The sequence below is a fragment of the Phyllostomus hastatus genome, unplaced genomic scaffold (genome assembly GCF_019186645.2).
Source record: "Phyllostomus hastatus isolate PE091 unplaced genomic scaffold, TTU_PhHast_1.1 phas_contig_34, whole genome shotgun sequence".
Taxonomy (NCBI): Eukaryota; Metazoa; Chordata; class Mammalia; order Chiroptera; family Phyllostomidae; genus Phyllostomus; species Phyllostomus hastatus.
The window spans coordinates 24,334,153-24,361,701 of NW_025333857.1; the positions used below are offsets into that span (position 1 = coordinate 24,334,153).

The 27,549-nt window shown below is 36.9% G+C and overlaps 1 protein-coding gene across 4 annotated transcripts in view; it reads right to left on the reverse strand.

The window, feature by feature from the left end:
- The window catches only part of RIC1 (RIC1 homolog, RAB6A GEF complex partner 1), a 128,397-nt gene that overhangs the window by 9,364 nt on the left and 91,484 nt on the right, over positions 1 to 27,549 (reverse strand). For all 4 annotated transcript variants that reach the window (XM_045840299.1, XM_045840298.1, XM_045840300.1 and 1 more), the window contains exons 9-21: positions 21,955 to 22,099; positions 21,210 to 21,258; positions 19,073 to 19,225; positions 16,947 to 17,144; positions 11,278 to 11,316; positions 10,857 to 10,967; positions 9,949 to 10,038; positions 9,160 to 9,320; positions 8,073 to 8,211; positions 4,835 to 4,951; positions 3,423 to 4,151; positions 1,736 to 1,894; positions 1,512 to 1,651 (exon numbers count right to left, since the gene is read on the reverse strand). In XM_045840299.1, coding sequence (XP_045696255.1) covers positions 1,512 to 1,651; positions 1,736 to 1,894; positions 3,423 to 4,151; positions 4,835 to 4,951; positions 8,073 to 8,211; positions 9,160 to 9,320; positions 9,949 to 10,038; positions 10,857 to 10,967; positions 11,278 to 11,316; positions 16,947 to 17,144; positions 19,073 to 19,225; positions 21,210 to 21,258; positions 21,955 to 22,099 — 2,230 coding nt within the window. The remainder of the gene's footprint in view (positions 1 to 1,511; positions 1,652 to 1,735; positions 1,895 to 3,422; positions 4,152 to 4,834; positions 4,952 to 8,072; positions 8,212 to 9,159; positions 9,321 to 9,948; positions 10,039 to 10,856; positions 10,968 to 11,277; positions 11,317 to 16,946; positions 17,145 to 19,072; positions 19,226 to 21,209; positions 21,259 to 21,954; positions 22,100 to 27,549) is intronic.

The window sequence follows — 27,549 nt, forward strand, 5'->3', positions numbered from 1 at the left end:
CGTGCAGTAGCACTGATAATGCTGAAGGAGGTAAGAGCTTCGATCTCTGATGAAGAGGAAGACAGTTTTAGGATCTTCTTCTCCATGTGGTACCACAACGTGCTGAAAAGTACCTGAACACCGCAGGCTCTTACAACATAGCTGGAGAATGAGTACGTGGAATAGGAAGAAACAGGAGACAAAGCCCAACCAGGAAAGAGGGCGGTAACTGCTTGATGGAAAGCAAGTGAGCAAATAAATGCTGTATTCGAAAAGACCGAGGGAAAGAAGGGAGGAAATCAGATCAAAGAAACTAAGAAGAAAAGTGAAGTGAAATCTTTGTGAGTTATTTAGACAACATAAATTTTTTTTTAAATCAATGACTTGACTAAATATAGTCTATCATCCCTTACTCACGTGAGCTGATGTGCGGTAAGTGGTGAGGTAACAGCGCTGTGGGGCTTCCCGTGAGAGGCAGCATGGGAACGGGGCTGCCTGCATTCAGATCTTAGCTGTCACTAGTGAGTTGTGTGAACACAACCAAGTTTACTTTCTGGGCTGCTGTTTTGTCACCTGAACAATGTGGGTAACAACAGGATCTACCCTTCTCTACCCTTTTACAGTTGTTGAAAGAATGAAAAGACCTACACATATAAATGCTTTGAACTATGTATAGCACATAGTGAGCATTTACTATGCATTAGCTAGTTTTAAGATCAGGGTATGGCTGAGAAGCTACTGTTTGCCTGACAATTGTTTACAGGTTGTATTTTACTTATATATAGCCTATGATTGTGTGCCTGTTGCAGATATTAATGGCTAAGATAAAGAGCAATTGAACATCACAATAAGAAATGTTCAATAATAAGCTTTAACTATGTGCCAGGCACTGAAGACACAATACAAACAATGTAAAAGGATTAGGGAAGAGAAAAATCAAGAGCCAAGAACATGAACACAAGAAGGAATACAAGGACCTCACAAACCAGAGGAAACTGTATTTTATAATGTTCAGTGTGAGTTCAGCTGACTTCTCGGGAGCAAGAACCCATCTATGGGTGACGCAGGTTTCGGTCTCCAGCTGCACTTCCTCTTTGCTCCCTGCCTGTTGTAATGACGTCTCCTATCAAAGGAGTCACAGCGGACTCAAGCACAGGACTAAATTTTTACCTTTTGTTGAGAGGTAGGTATGGCTGGAAAGAAGGATAAAAATGCTGACTGTCAGAAGGCTTTTGGATTTCCTGTAGCTTTATTATATCTTCCTTTTTATTCTATTATCTGAAGTAATTTAACATTGCTTACATTCAGAACCTACTCTACAAGGGGCAGAAACTATACAAAGAGTAAAGAAGTGAACTTTGGAGGAAGAAAAAAGAGAAGTCTTATGTGTGATCTTGAAGCTCCTTGGGAATGGAAAAAGTGGTGCAACTGGATTAAGTGGCTGTTTCCATAAAATCTGACTGCACAAATGCCCTGAAGTGAAATGTGTCACAGAATGCCCTAAAAGCAGTAACAGCTATTTATTATTTTACCTTTTTCCAGAAGGACCAGATGGCATACTTAGTGTTTTCTGTAAGCTGAATTTATTAGCAGGTACATTTTCAGCTGACTGGGATAAACTGATGCTTCTATTCCTGAAGAACTCAAATCCACCGCTTGAACTGGGTTGGTCCTAAGAGTACATACAATGTGTGGTACAGTTAGAGAAAGATGCCACATAGAAGGCCCAGAGAAGCTGTGCAATTTTGCAACTAACCTGAGCTGTAGGCGTGGATGGAGGTGTCTCAGATTCTCCAGAGCCAATAGCTTTAAGAAATCGAATCATGTGTCGACATAAATCCCACTTGCCTTGTTCCAGGGCTGTGTTGAACAGAAGGGTGGCATGCTGCCTACTTACTGCTGGGACTTCCATATTCTACAAAAACAATCAAGGAAAACAAGGATTCCTTTTATACTGGAAATAATCTGAGAAGCTACGAGCAACTCTATCTCCACGGTTCTGTGAACACAGAGGAGAAATGAAGCTGCAACACTGTAGGAGACAGTTTAACATCAAAATTAAGAACAGCATTAAAAGGTATCATAAAGCACATGTGAGGTAAGTACTATGCTGGTGTAATATAAATTATGATTTACTGAACTCCCACTTCATGCCAGGTATTTTATATAAACTTACACACATTCTTTCATTTCTCCTAGTAAATCTGCAGAACAGGAACGTCATTCCTATTTTACAGATGAGGGAACTGAGTTAAGTAACTTGTTGAAGCAAGTTACTTGTGAGAGGTTTCTGAGGATGTGACTTTTAAAAAATCCTTGCTTTGAGCAGCAGTAGTAGTACTGTTACACAAATAGCATCCTAAATAATTCTTTCACAAATTTAACCCACTGCCTGCCTTGATCTCATGAAAAGATGCCTAACAAATTTAACTGTAATTATTGTGTGACAACCCACAGCAACTGAGGAATTCTGACAGAACAAAAGTTTCCAATTCCATTGCCTCAGAGATCACTGAAAGTCCAAGGAGTGACCTTAAACAAAAAATAGCTGCATTAATTTGTTTCTATTTTTACAATTCCATGGCTTTTCCTTTACAACTAATCTAGGAATTGGAATTTCACGGCCACCCAGCCTCTCCTTGAGTATCTCCTATGGCTTCAATCAGTTGTCATGAAGCAAATAAGTAGACAGGAAAATGCCCCAGGCAGAGGGTCAAACCAGGTGTATGGTTAGCTTCATGCATCAGTGAACACAACTTTGCAGTCATTTGAAAGAAACTTTAAGTGGAGCCTATCCAATCCACGTCAGACTGGCAGAACAACAGACCACCAAGCACGTCTGTCAAATACATTATGAAGCAAATTTCCAGAAGTCTCCCATTATTTTGAGAAAAACAACTATTTTGAGGGTAATTACTGTAATAGGCCTGACTCTTCCTAACTTGTTACAGGGAGCCTAACACAAGGTGGTGCTCTGCTATGACCCATACTTTGATCAGAGTTCCCGCGTCATTCCCACGCTATAGGGAGACAAATCCATTACACTGGGGTGGGAGGGGCTCAAACACCCCCAGTAATAGTTCCTCATTATGTTTCTTATGTAGTATTCAATATTCTTGTGTAATATGTACATGTTATATGTACTATAATACATATAATCATACATTTCTTCAATACTATTAAAAATAATACTGTAAATGCATTAATCTGTTTTAGGCCTATTTATTGACAGGATTTTAAAAATTGTAATGCCAATTTATGATATTCAAAGAAATTTTCTGTCATTTGAGAAGACTGCTTTCTTCAAAAGACAAGATAAAAACTGAACAGAAAACTGGACTGTATCAATTTCTTAAACACAAAGTGCCAAAACAGGACCTTTCTTTTCCCCTCAAAGTTTAAGCTCATTAATTCTTGTACCTTTATAAGAAGAGGGCTGTTACCTGTAAGATAATAAGGTAAGAGGCAGCTGTGTCCAAATCCTGAGCCATCAAACATTCCTCAAACAAGTCCTTGGGGTTTCCAACGGCTGCAAAAAGGTAATTCCACAGGGCATATTCAGTCTTCCTGGCACAATGAACAACTGTCTGCAGGAAGAGCGGGAACTCGGTGATAAATTTTGCCACAGTGGGAAGCAGAGGGTCGGGAATGGGCTCCCGTGAGGTAGCTTCTTCTTCCAGCACTTCATGGAGCATGAGCTCCAGCACGTGAGGGAAGTAAGGTAACGCAGAGCAGGACTGGGCTAAGAGCAAGGCTTGCTCCCCGAGATTCCTGACTAGCAGCTGACGCAGAATGTGGTGGAGGTAGATCTGAGAGGTTCTCTCCACAACACAGAAAGGGAAGAGCACCTCCAGCTGTTCCCTTCCACTGTTCTGAGTATACAAAGAATCATAGAGTAAAGTGTCATTGACAGCACCAAGGACTAATGCGTCTTCAAACAACACAGCCAGAGGGTAAATATTGATGTGGAAAGGCAGCATGATCCGCTGAGACAAGAAGGAATGGGGCTTGCGGTGATCCCTAGGGAAGAGAGGGAGCCAGACTTTCATCCCTGCACCTCCACAGCTCAGCCAGAGGGCCTCCAGAAGATGACGCTTTTGTTTATTTGCTCGACAGGTAGTCCACACATTTTCAACAGACTGGGCTAGTACAACGGGAGGACAGAATGGCAGCTGGAAAAGGAGAGACAAGAGTCGGTTTTTTCCTATTAAATCTGTAGGTTAAGTTCCTCGGTATTAGTTTCCTAAGTCTTTCAAATTGAGAGGTCAACTTTTTGGGAAAATTTATTTAAAATTAGAATTTATTAGAATTATTTAAAATTTATTTAGTAAGAGTAACCTGGCCTTTCAAAGTATGTATATTTAAATCTAAAACAAAAAAATCCTATGAACTCCACCAGTTTATACTATTATCTCATTAGAATTAGGAAATAATGCCTAAGCAATAACATCTAGAGTACGAAACTTTTTATCATTTTGGGACCTTATCCTTCACCCTTCACAAATAGTCTTATACTCAGAGGCTTAAGACTAATTTTATATACTTTTTCAGATTCCAAATCACAAGATAGTACTCTCTTCTTAAATTCTTTTATTCCTGGGCCCTGGCTGGCATAGCTCAGTGGATTGAGCGCGGGCTGCGAACCAAAGTATCGCAGGTTCGATTCCCAGCCAGGGTACATGCTTGGGTTGCAGGCCATAACCCCCAGCAACCGCACACTGATGTTTCTCTCTGTCTGTCTCCCTCCCTTCCCTCTCTAAAAGTGAATAAATAAAAAATCTTAAAAAAAATTCTTTTATTCCTGTATCCTAAGCCCGTACATTCTTATTGTTCTAAATGACTTGCACTGACTCACAAGTTTCCTTTGATTAGGGTTGCTGTCCTTCTCCCTGATCTGAGGGCCGGATCTGTCCCTCTGCATCATGATGAGCTGTCCTGCGAGGTTCAGCATAATGCTCTCTGCATCACGGGCCTGAAAAAAAAAGGTAAACTGAGTTCGCATCAATTTATGGGTCTGTTTTCAGCATTTTCCTCATCAAGTCCCACAGTTTACAGGTTAAACGACCAACAACATGGAATATATACTGTGTACAGCCATTCTGTTAGGTTCTGTGTGTATGTACAAGAATCTTTCTGGTTAGGGTAGGAAATGTTTGACACAATGCAATCAATGAACAAATGAATATAAAATTGAGGGCTGAACTGAATTATCCTGGAGAAACTAAGAGAACTTTGGAAGTTCATGAAAATGAGAGTTCAGTGACCCCAGTGGCGCAGCTAGAGAAGGCGTAAAAGACGAGGTGGTGCTGGAAGGATGAGGATGGGTGGATGGAAAACGTCTGGTACTGTGGTTCAAGAATGCAGTGTAAATGACATGGACAGGACACAACAATGCTTTTGGAAAAGTGAGAATGATCTGTCTAGATTAGGAGTATTATGAGAAAAACACTGTATGGTAAAAGACCTTCAGCCGTAAAGAGGAACAGCAATTTGACTTAAAAACAAAACAAAAGCTTACTGATATCCTATACATAAAGGGCAGAAAAAAAGAACTGAATCAGAGACGATTGCAGGGTACTGAATCTAGGTGAGGTGCTAGAGAGGTTGAGGCTATCACTGATAAAAGTTAGGAGGGGAAATTAATTTAGGGAGGGAACACTGAACAGTTATTTTGTTGCCCATTAGATTTGAAAGAATCTTAAGACTTTCAAGCGAAAGTATTGCTGAGAATGACTGAACAACATAAGAATATGCCAGATCGTAACCATAAAGGTGAGGCTGGTAAACTGAAGGAAAACATGAGTTTTTTGAGGCAAAGTATACAAGGATGAGACAGTAGAGGGCTATCGTCTAAGCTTTTGAAGGCAAGAGGAGAAACAGGAGAGCACAATGTCACATAAACCAGAGAAAAAAAAAAGAATTTTAGGGAGGAAGGGATGGTCATTCAGAAGACTTGTGATTGTGTTCCAGCTTTGACATTTGCTACCAGGATGAATTTAAGCTGCCAATGTCATTCAGGCATCCTAGGTCGTCTTCTTACAAACACACGGTTACACAAACTGCTCTTCTGTACTGCTTTCATACATTACACGGGACTGTAAATAAATGGCAAAAGCATCCAGAAGATTCATGGAGTTGTCATTCATTTTTGCTTTAGACCACATGTAGGTAGGTGATAAGCTTCATATGAACTGTCATTAATTTATAAAATAGGAGAAAAAAAATTTTTAAAGGTTTTATTTGTTTATTTTTAGAGGGGAAGGGAGAGAGAAAGAGAAGGAAAGAAACATTAATGTGTGGTTGCCCTTCATGTGCCCCCCACCAGGGAACCAGCCCACAACCCAGGTACATGCCCTCACTGGGAATCGAACTAGCAACCCCCTGGTCTGCAGGCTGGCACTTGATCCACTGAGCCACACCAGCCAGGTCTGTAGAAGAAAATTTTAAAAAAGCCACAAAATCTTCAAGCAACTGTCACAAAGCCCAAGAACTTTACTTGAAGTTGTCAGTTCCCCATTTAGCATGTGACATGAAAATTAAACATTTGACTACCTGTCCATAACACACAAAAAACAGCAAATAATATAGAGGTAGGAAAAGGAAAAATGGAAATTTAAGAGGTATGTGGACCTTCATGTCACATCACCCCAGGAAGCATGCCACATCTGGGTCTCCCACTTTTCACAATGATAAGATTTATTAATAAAACTTAGGTAGGACCACCTCTTCTTTTCTTTGTCAAGTTCCCACTAACCTTTCATCTGATTGTTTCACCTAAAGATAACAATCGCCTGAATCAGTTATTTCCTCAGGTGATTCTTGACTCCTTCCACATCTTTTAGCTAGAATTGTTCTGTAAAACAGAACTTTCTCTTATCAACTAGGACTATCTGGTTACCATAAAATATAGTTTGCAGAGAAAATGGGACCTATATTTTTTTTAAAAAAGATGTATTTATTTTTAGAGAGAAGGGAAGGGAGGGAGAAAAAGGGGGAGAGAAACATCAATGTGTGGTTGCCTCTTCTGCTCATCCTGAGAACCTGGCCCACAACCCAGGCATGTACCCTGACTGGAATCAAACCAGCGACCCTTTGGTTCACAGGCCGGCACTCAATCCACTGAGCCACACCAGCCAGGGCAGGACCTATATTTTAATGGAGTTTAATAAAAGTGCCTTAATAGGAAGCAAAGGACAGACTAAGCACACAGGGATGACAAATCTACATAGAATTTTCCTATGAAAATGGGTTCCACATTGACATGAAGTTTGGAAATCACTGGTATAATGGAAGGAGCCTTGGAATAGAAGTTATGCAACCTGGGTCCTGGTAGCACCACTACATACTTTAACCAGCAACTATGGCATTATTCTTTCTCTTTCCACATAATGATCTAATGGAGTCCTCTAAACTCTATTTGTCCTCCTTTCCATCTTCTTCATCACTGCCCAAGTTCGGGCCACTAACACCATTCACCCAGATCATTGTTAACGGTCGCCTGACTGCTGTCCTTACATGCAGTTATAGTTAGAATAAATGTTATGAAATTTAGATATATTAATGCCCAACTTAAAACATTTTAGATAAAACATTTAGAAGATAAAGTTTAAAGTCTGTATCTCCAATAGGACTCATACACTGACATTCCTTGTTTCAGTTACCCTGAAATTCTTCCAGTTCCCTGGATGTCATGTTCTTTCTTATCTATAGGCCTTTACTCTATTCCTTCTGCCTAAAATCCTACCTCTTTACTTAGATAACCACCACTTGTTTGTGTGTCTTCAGGTTTCAATTTAAATGGGATAGGAATCTTCTCTGACTGTTTTGACTACTCCAGGTTTTTATTATACACTCTAATTAGAGTGACCTGTACTACTTTTTGGTACACACATCACAACTATAATTACTCATGTAATTATTTATTCTTGAGAAGAAACCATGTTTATTTAGTTTACCACTGTAACTCAGCAACTACATATAAGGCATAGTCTAGACACTTGTATTTACTTACTGAACAAATAAACAGTTCCCAATATCAACTTAAAAACTAAAACCTGAGATGAAAACTCTGAAGAGTCCTAATAGAATGGTACCTGCTGTGGCATCTTCAGGGTGATTCCATTCTCTGTGCTCACTGATGTCAGAGTGACAGATACGACCAGGAAAGGGTGAGAGATGTAGCGTGACATGGAGACTTCCTGAAGAACCTGAATACCAGCAGTAATATTTGGACTGCAAAAAAATAATATAAACATAAAGGACAAAGAAGAAGAAACGGATACACCTCAACAACGATGCTAGCAAGGCTGCTCCCCCGACTGCCCTGCTACTAATGGTATTAGATTTCATAGTCGTGGAGAGCCCAAATGCCTTCTTCCCAAACTGTTCCCTCTTCCCCAAGTATCCTTTAGGCAGCAGGCTGACAAGACTGAGGCATCCAAAAAATACATGGAGATGAGGAAGAAAGGGAGTAAGATGTAAAAAGTTAGGGAAGGAGCTATAAAAACAGCTTACTTGGTTGAGAAAGGATATGGGTTCTATTTAGGCTACTAAGACTTCTTAATTTTTATCTTTACATTACTGCTCAATCACTATGCGACTTCACCAAACATACACTTCATGACTGCTTAAAAAAGGAAACAAAGAATACCTGAGAGCAAAATAAAACTCAGGGGACATGTTTTAAATGCTGCAAGCCAATCAGATGCCAAGAAGAATATAGGCAACACATGGGACTGTCAGCTTCTCCTGCTCCAGACTACAGCTGTCTAGCTCAGTGGAGAATGTGGGTCTGCTGAGGACATGCTTCCTAGAGCCTTAAAACTCTGGAAATCGTTTTGATTTCTCCACTTGTCTGGAACACTTGGGTAATTACTAACCACTTGTTTTAAAGGCTGTGAAAAGATTACTATTTAAATGGTTTACTCCATCCCAAATTAGATCCTTTTCAGATGAATCCAGTAAGGTTACCTGAAGAAGTAAGTGCAGGCTTATCTATTTACTTATTTTGATAGCTAAAAAGTAACTACCATATGAAATCACTAATTAAAATTCCTTGCTTTTTAACTCTTAAAACAAAACTCAACATAAAATTAGAGTAACTGTTTAAAAAAATGAAAGCTACAGAGGCAACATGACACGTAGGGGCAAAAAGTGACTTGTCATATGCTAAGGACTTACCCATCAGATTTTCTTTCAATACTGTAAAGGCATATTGAACAGTCTGCTCTAAACACAATGACCATGTCCCGGAAGACACTAAGCAGTAATGTCTCCACTTGTGCTTTGGTGACATGAGCAAAGGCATTGTCCAGATTAGATGTTCTCAAGTAAACTCTCAGCTGAAGAAAACAAAAATAAAACTGGAAAAAACCAGGTGTCTACCACAGATGACCAAATCCATACTGTTTAGACATGCTATTTATCTACTGGTGTTTTTTCAAGTAAGAGGAGTCAAAAGACTAATCTGAGCATTAATAATAAATGGGTAATATTTTCTATTTCGACAGGGAAGGCTCATTCTACAGTCAAAAGGCGAAATGATCAAAACTGAGACTAGACTAGTATATATCATATTCCTTTTTAGGCCTGAATGTTTAGGCCTGACTTAAGGAGACCAGCAATTTCTCAAAAAATAAACATACACATCAATAAATTAATAAATCTCTAAGGAGAGCCACCCTTATAAACTTTTCTGCTTTTAACTTTTCAAAAACTACTTATAAACTTTATGGAGAATGTCTTAACAGCTAAGAATCATTAGAAAAATTTATCTGGAAGTCCTGATTATCCCTTTAAAACATTTTTAAAGTAGTAATCTGAAATGAAAATCCATTTAACTAAAAATCTCTAATTCTTGATTTAAAAAATTAAAAGTTTCATTTATTTTTCAAAAATTATATTTATATAAAATCAAATAGTGCTTAATATCTTTAAAATAGTATGTTATTTTTGAGAGAAAAAACGTACCTCTTCTTGATGGTCACTTATGTTATAACATGCAAGGACAATAAAATCATTCCACCAGGCTAAGCCACCTGTCACAATCATAGTTTGCTCCTTAAAAGAAAATTTAAAAAAGTTCACCTTTATTTATATAGCCAGAAATTAAAATAATAAAATATTCTAAACAGATAATGAAAGCTGAAGTCATTTCTGCTCTAGTCTCATATTTCCAATTAAGCATTACTCTCAGGCTCTTATTAATGATTCATAGTCTATTGAAAAAATAAGCATTTCTATAAGTCAGAAAATACATCATTCTAAATAACTGGGTACCATGCAGCATCATTATTCTCACATTAAAGGACCTTGGGTTTAAATTCTGGCTTTATCATTTATCAGGTGCTTGACTCTGAATCCTAGTTTCTTTTATACAAACGGTTAACTATAGAGCCCTAACTGGATTGTTATGAAAATCAATGTGTTAAAATATATGAAAGCATTTTCAAGCACCTGGTACACAGTAGGCACCCATTAAATGTTAATTTCTTTATTTGATTCATGTAAAATTCAACTGCAACTGTTTTGTGCTACCCAAATATTCATATCACATGCAGAGAAGACAGGCAGGGAAATAATTTCAAGTTTTGTTGTAATTTATTCCGATCATATCTGATGAACTCAACTTGGACTATAAGAGGTAAATCCTCAAGTATTTGTTTTTAACAAAAATTAAAAACAAACCAACTATCTCAACACAAAATCCTCCTTCAAGTATCGAGTGCTTTATCAGAATGGACTTATACATAATCAACATCACTTTTTAATATTTGACTTTATATCTAAATAAGTAAACAGTGATTTACACTGTAGTTATTTCATACTGTAGTCCTCTTACACTTGAGAAATCAGTTTTTCATTTCAAAAAGACTGACCTGGGTAATGTTTCCAAAAAGTTTCCATTTTTTGGTGAGTAAAGAGTAATGCGCAAAGCCAAACTTGCCAACCACAGCAATATTCTGTCCAAGCTTATCAATAGCTGAAAACTGATTAGAAAAACATTAAAAACTCTTCCTTGCAAACCTATATACTTTATTATATAGACAGCTTAATATTGTACCAGGCAAACAGAACACTATTAAATGAAATGTAAAATGCTGAATTTAAAAATCTGTGTATTTATATACAACTTACATTTGACTAAATTAAAGATGTTGTACACTAACAATGCACAAAGGACCCAGTATTAAATTTTTTACTTTTATCAATGCACCCACTGAAAGGCTCAATTCCCAGAATGCCTCCTATGGCAAATGCTATCCAATGAAAGTTAACACCAACATAATAATAACTCACCCGTATTGGCCAATTGCTCTCTAGATAGGTGCTGGATATCTATAGAAAATAACACATCAGTTTGGTAAGACTTCTGACATGGATTTAAACTTAAAAGCATTGACACCACAATGTAAGATTCATCTTCTTATGCAATGTGTAAAGTGTTCCAAATATGGGTATTATTAGCAGAGTATTGGAATTTACCTTTTGTGTGCCAGCCAATATTTCTTATCTTCTGACTTAATCATCTCATTGTAAGTGTCATTTAATCATTCCATTCTAAGTTTCTTGACATCAGACTTTTCTTTTTTGTTCTCTACACTGTTTTTGTTTGTTTCACATACTGAATACAGTAAACACAGACTGACAGAGTTTTAGAGAAGCACCCACGGGGCCGCCAAGAACTGTGCAGTAGACCGCAGGGTGGGCGCGCTGGTCTGAGCTATTCCCGAGACAGCCTGACCTAATGAAGTTAGGGCCCCAGCAAAAGCGTGGTTTTTGCTTTTTATTATTTTTATACTTTTGTGATTAAAAAAGCAATACACACCTATAAAATTTAAACAATATAAAAATGTACAAAGTACAAAATGAAATTCTGTTATATCACTGCTTAGGAATAACCATTGATTAGTTTATCTCTATCTCTATCTCTAAACAAATATCCATATACATGTAAGATTGTGTATAAGCTACTATTTTTTATTGGGGTGTTCAATTTATTCATCTATAAGAACTTTTAGTGTATTACACATATTAACTCTTTATCTGTAACATAACTAGTAAAAACAGCTTTTCATGTTGACTGACATCTTTGTTTATGGTGTCTTTGTATCACTCTAACAAGCACTTTCAACTTAATGAATACTCTATGAGCTATCAGTGTAGATTAAATAAATTCTAGATTCATAGAGACTGTGACCTCTCTGCTAGACTATTAAGTAGTTTTCATGAGCACATGGTGAATGTGGTATGAAAATTAACAGAACGATAGAACAAGGGAAGGATCTTCTGAGCCTAGAATAAGAAAACTTTCCCGTTGATTCAAATTTACTTTCATTTTACTCAAAGAAAAAGTATTACATATTGAAAAAAATCAAGCCAAATTAAAAAGCCAAGTAAATGTCATCAAATCAGTAAGATTCTTTGTGTACTATGGAGACAAAACAAAAACCAAATAAAAAAATATACTGAAAATATCTGCATTAAGCTTGACAAAGTTTATTTATAAAACCATTTGTTAGGCTTCACTTATTATCTAGCAAGCCCACCTAAATTCTAAATAAATTAATAGCTTTTAGTACATTAGAAAATTCTTAACCCTAGTGCTGATTTGTGGAAGCCTTCCCCTACAGAATGAAAGACAACAGTATCACAGTACATGCTTGAAGAATGTTTAACTTGTATCTCAAAGATATGCTGTACCATTCAGGCCAATTAATAAAATTCACTATGATGAGTGAAATTAGTTCTGAATAATGGCAATCTGAGGTAATGATCAGGTGGCAAAAATGTAAGTTGAAAGTAGTTTTTTAGGAGGCTTTAAGCAAAATTCATTTTTTGGGATGAAGGAAGCAGCCACTGGAAGAAGGATCTAGAGTATACCTGATCCAGCCACTCATGACACTACAAAGACCTACCCCTGCCCCTGATGTCTTGGTGTTTCATAAGTATTTGTGAAATGTGTGAGTGGGTGAAGTGTAAGGAAGAGATCTCACTGCCAAAGTGGAAGATTCTAACATGAAGAGTTTCTAATCATGGCATCCTAAGTTAGACCTTATCATACCATCACACTGATGAGTATCTGTAGGTAAAAAGAATTTATTCTTTTAACCTCCAAAGTGGTATGAGGTGCTATAAATGGCAAATGGTTTATTTTCATAACTCAAAGTATAAGTTTAAAATACTTTATTTCTCATGCAGTCCTGTGTTTGAAGATGCTGTAAGATGAGAATAAGAAACAACTACTTTTGCCACCCTGGCTGGTGTAGCTCAGTGGATTGAGCGCGGGCTGCAAACCAAAGTGTTGCAGGTTCGATTCCCAGTCAGACCACATACCTGGGTTGCAGGCCACGGCCCCCAGCAACCGCACATTGATGTTTCTCTCTCTTTCTCCCTCCCTTCCCTCTCTAAAAATAAATAAATAAAATCTTAAAAAAAAACAAAACACAACACAACTACTTTTCCTCAGCAGGCCATCTTTACTGATCTGTGCCACCTGAACTTTGAGCTGTACCCCTAACACTGAAAACGAGCAATGGCAGAAGTGACCTGGGGAGCATTACGCTAAGTGGAACAAGCCAGTTAGAGAAAGACAAGTGCCATATGATTTCACTCATTTGTGGAATCTATTTAATATACAAAATGAACTAACAAGCAAAACAGAGACAGACTCATAGATAGAGGAGCAGGTTGACAGCTCTGGGGTGGAGGTGGGAGGACTGGGGGGGTGGAGGTATTGTGCAAAAACAAAAAAAGAGAAAAAACTCATGGACCTGGACACCAGTGTGGTGGCTGGTGCGGGGGTGGTGGAGGAGGGCTGGTGGGTTCGGGGAGGAGGGTATAGGAGGGATAAATATGACAGAAGGACTTGACTTGTAATGCTGAACAGACAATACAGTACACAGATGATGTGCTGTAGAATCGTGCAACTGAAACCTGTATAGTTTTATTAACCAGTGTCACCCCAATAAATAAAAAGGAAAAAAAAGTTTTTTCATTATTTATTAGGCAGCTAAAAAATAATGAAAAAACTCATGTCAGGATTCTACCACACTCAGGGCACAAAAGTCATGCCACACTACTGGAAAACTTGAGTGCCAAGGTATAGTATCTCTACTCTTAACATCTTAGGATTCTTCAGTCTCTCAAAGAACGGGATTTTCTCCCTTAAAATCATCCAGCTAAAACTCCATCTCCTGCCCAGACTACTTTTGTCTATAGCTGGTGAGTTGGTGAGAGCCCTCTTCCTAGAAGACTTTATTTGTGCCAAATACTACAGCTGGTGCACAGGAATGACAGTAAATTGTTTACAAATAATATAGCTTTTAAAATCCTCTCTGCTGACATCCTTAATGTAGTGCCTAATACATTATAGGTGTTTATCTCCCACATTTTGTGAAGCTTACTCTTTCCAAATAGCCAGGTTAACTATAAAACCAATGCTTCAGATCACTGGATGATAATGATTCATGTACCTTTCAGTAATAAATGTTTATATTATACAAAATACTGCATATTAAAATAAAATGGCAATCAAAGAAGGAACATACCCTATAACCACAAGGATGCTATTGTTTTTGTTTTTAATTTCCTATTATTTTTGCTACATATGTCAACACAATACTCTCAAAATTTTTTAAATGTGTAGCTAAGGAAGACTAAACAAATAAAGAAACAAAAGCACCATTTGTACAAGCAATTACCAACCCTGCTTCTGACAAGTATGTATCTGTGATATATATATATGTCACTGATGTTTTAGTTAAAGGGGAAAAAAAATAACATATAATCTTCTAATCAGAAAACTAGTGAATACAAGGCAGAAGGCTTAAAGAAACGACACATCCAATAGTCTAGATGAGGAACAGACAGAGCAGCAGAATTAGTTGGAGTTCACTTGATGAATTCCACACTGTACAAAAAGCATAGAAAGTGTATCTCACAGAAAGCAAGCCACTCTGATGGAGTATGTGGGCACGAGTCCTGGACAAGAACATATGTTGAAGGGGGGAATTAAACAAGCGCCCCTATTTCTTCAGGGAATCATTACTAATGGCTAAAGAGCCTGAAAGGTACAGCTTTAGCACTGTATGAACACTGTAAACCATCCTACCAAAATGCCACCACGACACTGCATTGACTCATGTGGCTGGAGTGCCAGCAAACAAAATACAGGGCAAATCCAAGTAAAACACTGACAAGTAGGCATGTTCTAGGTTTTAGCTCAAGGTCAGCAGCATTTGACATTTAGTACCTAGGTTTTAAAATAGGTTAGACTGTTACTTTAATTTATATTATGGTAAGGAAAGTCTGATACTACGCTGTTTGCTGTGTGACCTTGGACAAGTCACCTAACTTCCCTAAGCCTCGGTTTCCTCATGTATAAAATCCAGTTGGACTACATGACCTCTAAGGCCCTTCCAGCTCTAAAAATTCTATGAGTCTATTATAACTTAATTGTTTTGGGAGTATAACTCTGGCATTATTTTTATTAGTTTTAAGGAAACTGAAAACTCAGGTAAAGCTCAAGTTAAATGAGGTCATTTTTCTGAATATTTTAGATATCTGAAGAACAGAATGACACAAGAATCTTGTTAGTACCTATTTTGTCTAAAGTTGTAAAATCAGTGTTACAGGATTCTAATACAGGATACTTCAGAGATAACTAAGAATCACAGAATCACTGAATTTTTGAGCTGGAAGGAAATTCAATTTTTGTTATTGCCTGATGGATTTTTGAGTTCCAGACCTACCTTCTTTGATCCTCTGCTCTACTTGGCTCTCTGGCAACACAGACCTGGCTAGGCAGAACTGGCATTGATGCTAGGTCAGTGTAGAATGAATAGTTCAGAGTATGGGGAAATGAAAATAGCAGAGAAATGGCTATAGGAGAGAAGGGAGCAGTGGAAAATTTTAGTCAAGGAAGTAGCTGATGCAGTTTTATTTAAAAATTGTTACCAATTATAAAATGGTATGCACATTGTTTGATTTTATGAATTTATTAATTTAAGTACATTTTATTTTAGTGTATACCACACCAATGCAGGAGATACTCCTTTAATTTCACATCATGACCATTCTACTGTCTCTCATTATCTTCATTCAGAGTCAAATGAAAGTAACATTACTTTCTGAAGCTGAAGTAAGCTATTAAGGTAAAAGTATAGAATGTAGAAGTAAGGCAAAGAATTGTGGAAACAGAAACTGACTAAAACAAACTAATCCAAGAGTAGGCTCTGATGGACCTAAGACACTTCGGTACCAAAAAGGGAAAGAAAACACTCAGGACTGAAACTGTGTATGAAAATTTCTTTCAAGAAACTACAATTTATTGATTCATCTAAATTAATTTTATTTGGTATCAAAATTCAGAATATTCATATTAAATGCCAATTTATCAGAATTACTACAACTGCTAATTTAAAGTTGTAGTTACTCATCAGAATGAGTAAATAATTTGGAACAAGATTAAATAATAATAAAATGATTAACAATAAGGTTCTATACTGACCCCAAGTCTGCAATTTTGGTTTAAAGTCAGGCAATTAACCTCAATAAGTCCCTATTAGAACTACAAGGTCAGCTGCTGTATGGGGCACTAAATAAATATTGTTACTTCTCATGAAATAACTATTTTTTTGCCATTGCAAATCCACAGAGCTCTATTTATATATAAAAAAAGATGGAAGTAAAAAACAGTTTTGCTCAGTAAAAGGGCAAAACATAAACTTCCAATTTTTGAAACTGATTACTACCAATGGACTTAAAGCAGGTGGGGACATGCTCTACATCAAGTGGAAAGGAGGCAGAGAACGAGAAAACAAGAACACAGAAAAGCAGAAGAGAGACATGACAGTCAAAAAGGTTTAAACGTTTCTCAGTTTTCTAAAGCAACAGGGGAAATACTTAACAATCTGCTCCAGGTGCTTTCTTACCAATGACAGAGTCAACAGTCACTTCAGACTTACTTGCACCACATGCCAATGCCGATGTCCAAGTAAAGTGCTTAAACTCTGAGACTCGAAACCACCCTCTGCGAATGAGCTCTTTTCCCGACTGGGTGTAGAGTGTGCTGAAGAACTCCTGGGGTTCTGGGTTTGTGAGGCCTCTCCACAGTTTAAGTACAACCGATCCTCCCCCTGAAGCAACACTTGCTCTTGGTTACTCTAGATGAGTGAAAATGGAAGAGAGGGACAAAGAAGGAAATAGAAACAACTCAATATTAGGTAGGAGGAAGTAAATACATCAGTTTAGTTTTATTACAGGAAATGTACCACATATTTTGTTGGTTTTCCTCATACAGGACATGACTACAAAATGATCTCATGCATTGTTTTATTTACAAGGAATGAATAATGTTTTATTGATTACTTCCCAGTGTAAAAGAAATCTTTAAGTCCTTTTATCATATAGAGTCCAAAACACACCCAGGTTTACAACTGCTGCAGCAGTACCTTTTATTACTGTTTCAATGTGGCAGTGCTATGAGAGCTTTTCCATCTGAAAACTGAACACAATTACTCATTATCCAAAGTTTACAAATTAGTTTCACATAAAATACCTCATGAGTGGCGGAGTGGTAAGAAAACATGTCTTGAACAGTTTGTGTGTGTGCTCACTCATGGGCCCACATGGCAAGGGGATGGCTTAGGAACAGGGATAACATGATGCTGGAGAATCTTTTAAACCACGGGGAGGAGGAAGAACAGTCTCAGTCCACAGTCCTCGTTCTGAACAATTCAATAATCACTTAGTAAATGTTTGGCTAGTGCAAAGGACTGTGCCAGGTTCTGAGGATATTTAGACAAATAAGACAGTTTCTTCTCTTAGTGCTTATGCCCTAGTTTTCAACTAGAAGGCCAGTGTTCTCGAACACAGGCAGACTCTTCACTGGCTACTGAAACTGAACAGATCAGTACCCCAGAGCACCTCACCTTTCCCTTGTAGTACAACGTTCTCTTGACATAAAACTCAAGGGTGCTTTTAAATTACTATTTGGGATGTGGGGAGGGAGAAATACTCTATTCTTGTTTTTCTGGGGATCCTTATTCTTCAACTTATTCACAACATGGAAGATTCGGGCTATTTCCACATTCTTTCTCAATCTATTGTACATTCGATTTATTTATTTATTTATTTATTTATTTATTTATTTATTTATTTATTTATTTATTTGAGAGAGGGGAAAGGAGGGAAAAGAGAGGGAGAGAAAGATTGTTGTGAAAGAGAAACATCAGTCAGTTGCCTCTCATACATGCCCTTACCAGGGACTGAACCCGCAACCCAGGCATGTGCCCTGATCAGAAATCAAAGGAGCAACCTTTTGCTTTGTGGAGAGATGCCCTACAAAGTGAGCCACATGGGTTAGGGCATATGTTGTAAATTTTAACTGCACCAAATATTTAAAAGCACATTGGTGGCAAATATTTAGATATGTACTCCTAACATGTAACATATACTATTACTACACATTAACAAAATATAATATTAATGTTATTTCAGATTGATAAAGCATAAGGAATTTACATAATAATTTGGGACAGTATTTCCCAAAGCAGGTTCTTCAAGGTGTTTCTTAAAAATTCAGTTATATAAGTTTGGGAAACATCGGTTTTTATATACGAACTCCTGGATTTTCAAAATGCACATAAGCATATTAAAGACACTAGAGACCCACTATAAAGAAATCTCTAAGCTTTAACTCCTTTATTTTACACTTCTACGACAACAGAACTTTTTCCTATTCTGTGAAACTGCTATTCATATTTCTCATAAGTAATGCCTTGTGGAACACATTTAGGGAAATGCTATTCAGATAAAGACTTAATTTTATTCAAGTTATTCACGTAAATCTGTAAACACTGTTTTTCCTCAAGTTGTGTGTGATCCTTTTTTAAAAAATACCTCCTCAAATAAAATTTTGGTGTAAATTTAATACAAATTAAAAAGGAACACAAGAATCATAGAAAAGTATACAAATGAAGACAACATGCCAATTTTAAGAGTATATTCAACACATCTGTTTCATAGGAAGAGTTGAATTCTAGTATGAAAGCCACTAAAAAAACCCCCAGTTTTAATTAAACACACTTACCATACAAGGGTTTACGGTGAGTGAGCTCTTGATAAACTGAAATAGCAGAATGCCAGGCTGTTTAACTATACTTTTGGACTCAGAGTCAATTTCAGTATTTTGAGAACCAAATCCACTGATTACCCACAGGTGATAGCCTTCTGCACCCCAGCTCTTAGAAAGAGAAGGAGGGGGAAAGGGAAGGACAAGGGGGAAATCAAAACAATAAAAAGTTTCTTGTTATTCTTTCTTAGCTTCAAATATTCAAATTCTGAAAAATAACCAACAGCATTAGTGATGACTTCTGGAGGTTAGAGAAACTATGACAAACAATGCGGACAATAATCTACATCTAAAACAACCACCTATACTTACTACATCTTAGCTATCTCCAGTGAAAACCACCATCACTGTTCTCTACTCAGAACAGAGAAAACAGGACATATCAAACTTAACTCCAAATCCTAAGAAGTGCCTACTACTTGCTATAACTTCTCCATTAATTTAACTGACTCTCAAATACTAAGAAATTCCTTACAGAGGAAGAACCATGTTACCTAGCTGAAGCTTCACAAAAAAGCATCTCAAACAGGTAGAATTTTGTGTAGAGCAAAGAACAATGGATTGGAAGCTATGAGACTTAGGGTTTTCATTCCTGCTTGGGTACCATTTTGCAGAATTGCCTTGGCCAACAAATTTGTTTTTTCAGTGTATAAGTTTCTTCCTCTGTAAAGTGAGAACATTCAGCCCAGTCAATTTTAATATTTTATAACTAAATTCCATGATAGTTTAATTTTTAATATTAGTGATTTCAAATTTGTAAGTCCAAGAAAACAATAATGGGGAATCCAGGAATTATTACAAAATTTCAAAGGGTAACAGAAGTTTTGTTTTCCCATAGTAAAAGTTGTATAAGCTAACTAAAATGCTTACTTATTTTTTCATTTATTTTATTTTATTTTAATCATTGTTCAAGTACAGTTTTCTGTTTTTTACTCCCATTCCAGCCCACCCACCCACCTTTCCCTACCTCCCTCCCATATCCACACCCCCCCTAGTTTTTGTCCATGTGTCCTTTACACTTGTTCCTGTAAACCCTTCCCATTCTCCCTTGAAATTCCCTCCCCTCTCCCCTCTGGTCACTGTCAGCCTGTTCTCTATTTCAGTGTCTTTGACTATATTTTGCTTGTTTCTTTGTTTTGTTGTTTAGGTTCCTGTTAAAGGTGAGATCATATGGTATTTGTCTTTCACTGCCTGGCTTATTTCACTTAGCATAATGCTTTCCAACTGCATCCATGCTGTTGTTATTTAAATTCTTAGTTTGTGACTAAAATAATTTAGTGAGGCTGACAACACTGGTTGTTGCATGGCATTCAAAAGCACTGATTGGCAGTTACAGAAATGGTATTTGTTTGAAAACTTATTTTAGAGTGTGGAGGTGGGGACAGACATCAACTGGGGTCCTTGGTGGTGAAAGTTTGGGAACCAGTATTCAAGGTAACCATGTAGTTTCAATTCTTCAAGAAAAGATAGGTCAGAAAATTTCCTTCTACGTAGAGCACTCATAAGCACTAATTTCACAAAGCTGGTACATAGTAGAAAAATGTTATATAAAGACAAGAATTACACCTCACTGCTTTCTAAAGAAACACATGCAAACAGGTAACAAAAATATTATTATGAAAGTAACTACAAGTTTCTTGAAATACACTTACGAAAAATTTTAAAAATATGCTCGAATAGTGCACAAGTCCATGTTCCCAGGAAAAATAACCAATGAGCATTTCACTTTATGTTTAAGGAAAGGAGGTCATGGGAAGTGGGTGTTGATGAAGTCACACAAAAAACAGAAGTATATTTAGGAAATACAATGGTCTGACTTCACTATGGCACAATGTTCACAGAGATGATGGGGCTCGATGGACACATCTAAGCAAAACCAAAATCAAATACTGAAAGTTGAACAGCCTCCTGATTTAAAAAAAAAAAAAAAACAACAAAAAAACCCCCAGAAAAACAACTTTTTTCAAAAAACTGCATAGAAGATTCTCCTGAGACTAAAATAGCTTTGTAATTTTATAAAACCAATGTTAGGGAAAAAAAAAAAGACAAATCCAAGTTTTCCACACTCTACCAGTATTTTATAGAAAGTACTTACCATAGAGTTGATCTTAAGGGGGTCCTTTTTGGTACCATCAGACCTATAACTGAAATAGAACAGAAAATTAAAAAGTCTTCTAATTACATATAATATTTAGCTTTAATTTTTTAAAAATCAAATTGATTTTGTTCCTTCAAAACAGAAAGCCATAATGCATAAACTGGGAGACCACTGGTTAACACACATGGGTCCATGGCGGAGACACTGCCACTCAGGTCCTCCGTGAGCTCTTGATGGGACCATGCAGTCTGGGAACATGAATTCATTTTGTCAGGATGGAGTTCAGAGTAGTTTATGAAGGGGGCAGACATTTCAATCTACTTCTATCAATCAGTGGGTTAACCTACATTAACCCAGGGAGATCATATAATTTTCCATTTCCTACTAGTCACATGCATGGTTTACCACTCTTTATTAAATAATAAGCTACTTGAAGAAAACCATATTTAGCCTTGAATCTACATGCTATCATATACAAAACAGAGATTCAATAAGTAAGTGCATTTTTTTTAATGAACAGTAAGTTTTAACATGTTATTCAAACATCCATCCTCTGGATGGATCCATACACAATCCTTCACAATCCATACATTGTGAATGAATTAATCATGAATATTACAAATTATTTTGGGATAAGAGTCAAATAAGGCAAAAGGGTATCTGTATGACACGTTTCTGTGTGTGTGTGTTGTCTGAGAGAAAATGGAGTTATTTCATCTAAAATTTGTCTTTATTGACTCACGCAAAATCTCCTCCAAGTGTGCAAATGAGCTGAGCTCCAAACACACTCCACAGAGAAAGTCCTCCACACTCCCAGGTCACTGTTACAACACTGTTGTCAGGAGACCATCTGACCAATTTAACAGCTCCTGTTTTGTTCCAAATATCTGTTAAGAAATTGTGAGAAGAGTTAAAAATAAATGATTGCTTTGGAAATACTTATATTTTAGCCTATATTTTCAAGTTGAAATAAGCAGAAAGGCATCTCTGCTTCAAATAATGAGATGAATCCTGCTCTTTTAGGGTTATTAAAAAAAACTGTAAGGACATTAGCCTTGACCTGACCTAAGCAGAACAAACTCAGTGCCCAAGTTATTCATAAGAAATGAAAGCTATCTGGGGCCACTATTAGCTTGAATAACTATAACTGTGTGTATTCTTACAAGCCTTTGGCTGTGGGTGAATTGGCTTCTGTAAAACTGAGATGAGACCTCTGTTGAATGACTTAACATTGAATGTTACAGTATTCTGCAAAGTATAAGGTATTTTAAAATGTAAAATAATATTTACCACTATCTTCATGGTCCACTGGCAAATATCAGAGGGACCCAAGTTAAAATAAACTAAAGTTTAATCTTATATTAGAATTAAGTAAGCAAACTCCAGCTTGTGTATTCCAGGTGCTCATACTTTAAGTAATAACTGTTCTTTCAATCCCATATACAACTACTAAAGGAGATAATTTCAATGTGTAGTGAAACCAAGTTTCTTTACTGTGAAGTTAAATGAAATATGCCAACATTTCCATCAGCATATCCAAAATATCTATAGTAGCATTTGTTTTAATATTAAAATTCTTTTCATTTGGAATATTAATAAATTTTTGCTGTAAGTACATTTACTACAGAGGGGGGTATATAGGTTTTAGCTATAGAAGACAGGTTTGGTTAACAGAGTAAGAATTTTTCCTCTGCCTATGCTTGAATCCTCATATTAACAATTCCCAATATAATTCATGTACATGAATAACATTTATGTAGATGAAAAATAAATGGGAACATACAAAAGAAACATAATATCATATTAGTATACTTTACACTTATCCAGGAGAAACTGAAAACCAAACCAAAACATAGTTTACATAATGAAAAGTAATCCCATGTGTAAGAAAAAAAAGAGGTTTAAATGTGTTCACTGTCATGAAAAGATGTTAATGCTCACTGGAAAGGGTAGGTTAAATAGTATTCCTATTATCTCACATAAATATGTACACACAGGTACATAATGTGCTTATCTAAGCATTATATGCATAAGCTAGTTTTCAGGTGGATTATGGGAAATTTACCTAGCTAATAACCTACAATGAACATAGATTTTGATAATGAAAAAAATGTTAAAAGTAATCCAAAGACTTTCTGTTACAGAACTGAACTTTCATGAAAGAAAGGGGACCCCCTTACAACTTATCAGGTACCCTAAGACAAATAAATATGGCCCAAATGAAAGAACACAGCATAACCTCAGAACTAAGCGATGAGGAGATTGCCAATCTATCTGATGGAGAATTTAAAGTCCTGGTAATCAAAATGCTCACAGATCTGATTGAGCCTGGTTGAAAAATGAAGGAACAAATGAAAGATACCCAAAATGAAATAAAGCAAAATATTCAGGGAACCAACAGTGACAAGAAAGAAACTAGGATTCAAAGTAACAATTTGGAACAAAAGGAAGAAATAAACAGCCAACTGGATCAGAACAAAGAAACAAGAAACCCCAAAAATGAAGAGAGGCTGAAGACCCTCTGGGGCAACCCAAAACATTCCAATATCCGAATTATAGAGGTGCCAGAAGGAGAAGAGCAACAGCAAGAAATTGAAAACTTATTTGAACAAATAATAAAGGAAAACTTCTCCAATCTGGCAAAGGGAATAGACTTCCAGTAAGCTCAGGAAGCCCAGAGTCCCAAAGAAGTTGGACCCAAAGAGAAATACACCAAGGCGCATCATCAAGTTACCCAAGATTAAATACAAAGAGAGAATCCCCAAAGAAGCAAGAGGAAAGGAAAGAGTTACCTACATAGGAATTCCCACAGGCTATTAGCTGATTTCTCAAAAGAAACCTTGCAGGCAAGAAGGGGTTGGAAAGAAGTATTTGAAGTCATGAAAGGCAAGGACCTATATCCAATATAACTCTATCCAGCTAAGCATTCATTTAGAATGGAAGGGCAGATAAAGTGCTGCCCAGATAAGGTAAAGTTAAAGGAATTCATCATCACCAAGCCCTTATTATATGAAATGTTAAAGGGACTTAGAAAAAGAAGATAAAAAATATGAACAATAAAATGACAACAAACTCACAACTATCAACAAATGAACCTAAAAGAAAAGAAAAACAATGAAAACAAAAACCAAGCAAATAACCAGAACAGGAACAGAAGCAGAGAAATGGACATCACACAGAGAGTTCAATGGGAAGGGGGAAGGGAGGAATAGGGGAGAAAAGCTACAGGGAAGAAGAAACATAATTAGTAGGCATAAAATAGATGGGGAAAGATAAAAAAAACAGTGTAGGAAACAGAGGACTCAAAGAACTTATATGTACAACCCATGGACGTGAACTAAGGGGTAATGCTGGAGGGTTGGGGGGGCAGGATGGAGTGGGGGGAAAAGGGGGAAAAATTTAGAAAACTGCAATAGCATGATCGATAAAAAAATACTTAAAAAAAGTAAAAAAACATTAAATCATATAAGCCTATATTTAAATAATATTTGAAAATAAAACTAATTTCAGTAGCATTTTAAGGGAGACTTGCACAACATTAAAAAAATAAAAACATATTTACCACTTTATATAAAAACAAAACAAAAAGAAAAAAAAAGAAAGAAAGAAAGGGTTATCTCCAGGAGGAAAAAGAAAAGAGAAAACTGAAAGCGAGACTAGTTAGTGCTTGAACCGAGGCAGCTCAGGGCAGGGGTGGAAAGTGAGGAGGAAGGTTGGAAACACAGGAGTAGAAGGTTGAGATGAGACCTAGCAATGACTAGGGAGTTGGGGTTTCACATCCCCTATACAAAAATAAAAAGGGGGTATCAGGCCGGCATGAGTCTGGGAATCAGAATGGAAGCTGCTGTATCATGTGAGGACTCCTCAAGTACTGCAACCTGTAAAAATCAGTTAATGGAACCAGAAAAAAACAAGGAAGATTGTCTCTGTTGGAGACATAAGAGGACAATACAAGTCTCCTAGATCTTAAGCAGGTTTACAGCCCCACGTTATATAACTCGAGGAGGCAGAGTTCTCACACAACAAAGACCTCATGAGTGAGAGGCAGTGGAAAACCAAAGGTCAATCAGAAAAACTCAATTCAGTGCTGTCCCACGGAGGCAATCAACAGAACTTTCTGCAATGATGCAAATGTCTTCTGTTTGCTTGGTCTCATAGCCACTAGCTACACGTGGCTATGGAACATTAACATGTGGCTGCAATTGATGGAATAATGTTTTAATTTTCTTTAATTTCAATTAATTTAAATAGCCACCAGTGGCAGGTAGGTAATGTATTGGAAAGCACAACAGAAGTATGGATTAAAACAAAAAAAAAAATAGAAGGGCCAAAAACTACAATCAAAATATTACTCTGTTCTTGTAAGTTGCTGCAAAAACTATCCTTAGAGAAAACTATAATATGCACATCTTTAAGGGCTATGGAATAAGAATGATAAAAACTTAAGCAAAGGAGCACAAGAGGGAACAGTATTCTATCTAGTTTGGTTTAAAAAAAAAAGATTTCACTTGAGCTGTATCTTGAAAGATAATATATAACCTCCATGTAGAAATACGGGATATTTCAGGTAGGGAAGGCGTGAGACAAAGATTAACTTTCAAGAACCCACAGGTAGTTTGGTAGTTAAATAAAGTGTTGAGACTGCAATTCCTACCCTGTGTGCCAAGTACTCTGCACACAAGTACAATGCAGCACTGTGGAAAATTCACAAGGGATCCCAGGAGATTATTTTCAAGAAAAATACAATGATATACAAGGGGGCACCCCCAAAAACCGAGAAGTACCTTCTGGAGGGCCAGCCCCTTGCAGTATGGGCTTTCCCTGCTAAGTGAGTGTTCTAGGAACCTGTCTGTATCAGTATACTAGCTGGCATTGCTGTGAGAGGCTGCATTTGGCTTCAGTGAATGTTTTTTGAAGATTCTTTCAAAATGTTTGCCTATTTCACGATGTGTGATTTATGAGCACACCTGCCCACACAGCTGAGTGTTCAGCAGTTTTTGACCAAAAACGGCATGACCCACGTGCTCCACCGTCCCTATTCACCTGATCTCACCCCAAGCAACTTTTGTTTCCCTGGATGAAAAAAGTCCTCAAAGGGAAACGTTTTGCCAATGTGGAAGACGTGAAACAAAAAATGACAAAAGCACTAAAAAGCATCAAAATTGACAAGTTCAAAAACTGTTTTAAGCAGTGGGAAAAAGTCTCGATAGGTGTATTACATATGGAGAGTACTCTGAAGTTGACTTAAGCTTAAACATGTAAGAATAAGTACACAATTTTTTATAAGTAAATTCTGTTTTTGCCCCCCCCCCCATATATATCTGTTGGACACAATGTAAACCATTAGCTCCAGGTAGTTCACAGTTGCAACATTATGTTGTGCTATGTTTATTTTGACCTTTTACCCATCTTTATGAAGATGGGTATTTAGATTTTTGTGAACAAAGTAAAGTGTGTGAAAATCAATGTGGAACAAGAAATGAGTGGCTGTACCCAATCTGACTCCAAGGTTCAAGAATCTTTGAGAACCAAGGTTTGAGTGTCCAACCAGCACACACGTCCTGTTAGAAAAAATACTACTGAAGAATAAAATAAAACTGTTTTTCTTTCCATGTATGTATATTATTTTTTGAAAATGCTACTAGGTTGCAAGGACATAGATATGTATTAAGTTGTTTAGAACTATATACTTAATAAGCAGAACTTTTGGTATTTCTTTTAACATAGGATAAAATTATGGAGACACTAAGGCCAGAGTGAACCAAGAAATAATGTCAGAGAGATTTGGCAAAAGACCTTACTTGCTACGTTTGTGACAGACACTACTGGTTGCCTACTCCAACATCTATTCCCATCCTCGTTCTCCTTTGCTCACTTCTGCCTCGAAGGCTTGGGAAAGCCTGAACGTAGTGACATAATTATGGCCAATTAGAAGTAAGTGGAAGGAAGATAGTTGGAGCAGGTAGTAAGTAGAATTGCTTCTAAGAAAGTGTTTGCCTTCTTGACTCTTCCCTCACCAAAAAAATTAATAAATAAATAAAAAAGAAAAGGTATGACTTGTTTCCTCCTTCCTTCTTGACTCAAATGCAGTCATAATATTTGGAGCTCAGGAGTTACCTTGTGAAAGACAGGCCAAATGAATGCCAGTACCAGCTTACCTCTGGAATTCTTGCTATGTGAGAAAATAAACTCTATTTGTTTAAGCCACAGTAAGTTGGGCTTTCTTTTATTTCAGTCAAAAGCATTTCTAATGACATGGGCTTTAAACTTAATCTTGTGGACAGGATTCACAAGTCACTAAGGGGTTCAGAGAGAGCCTTTTGTTTCGTTTATTTTT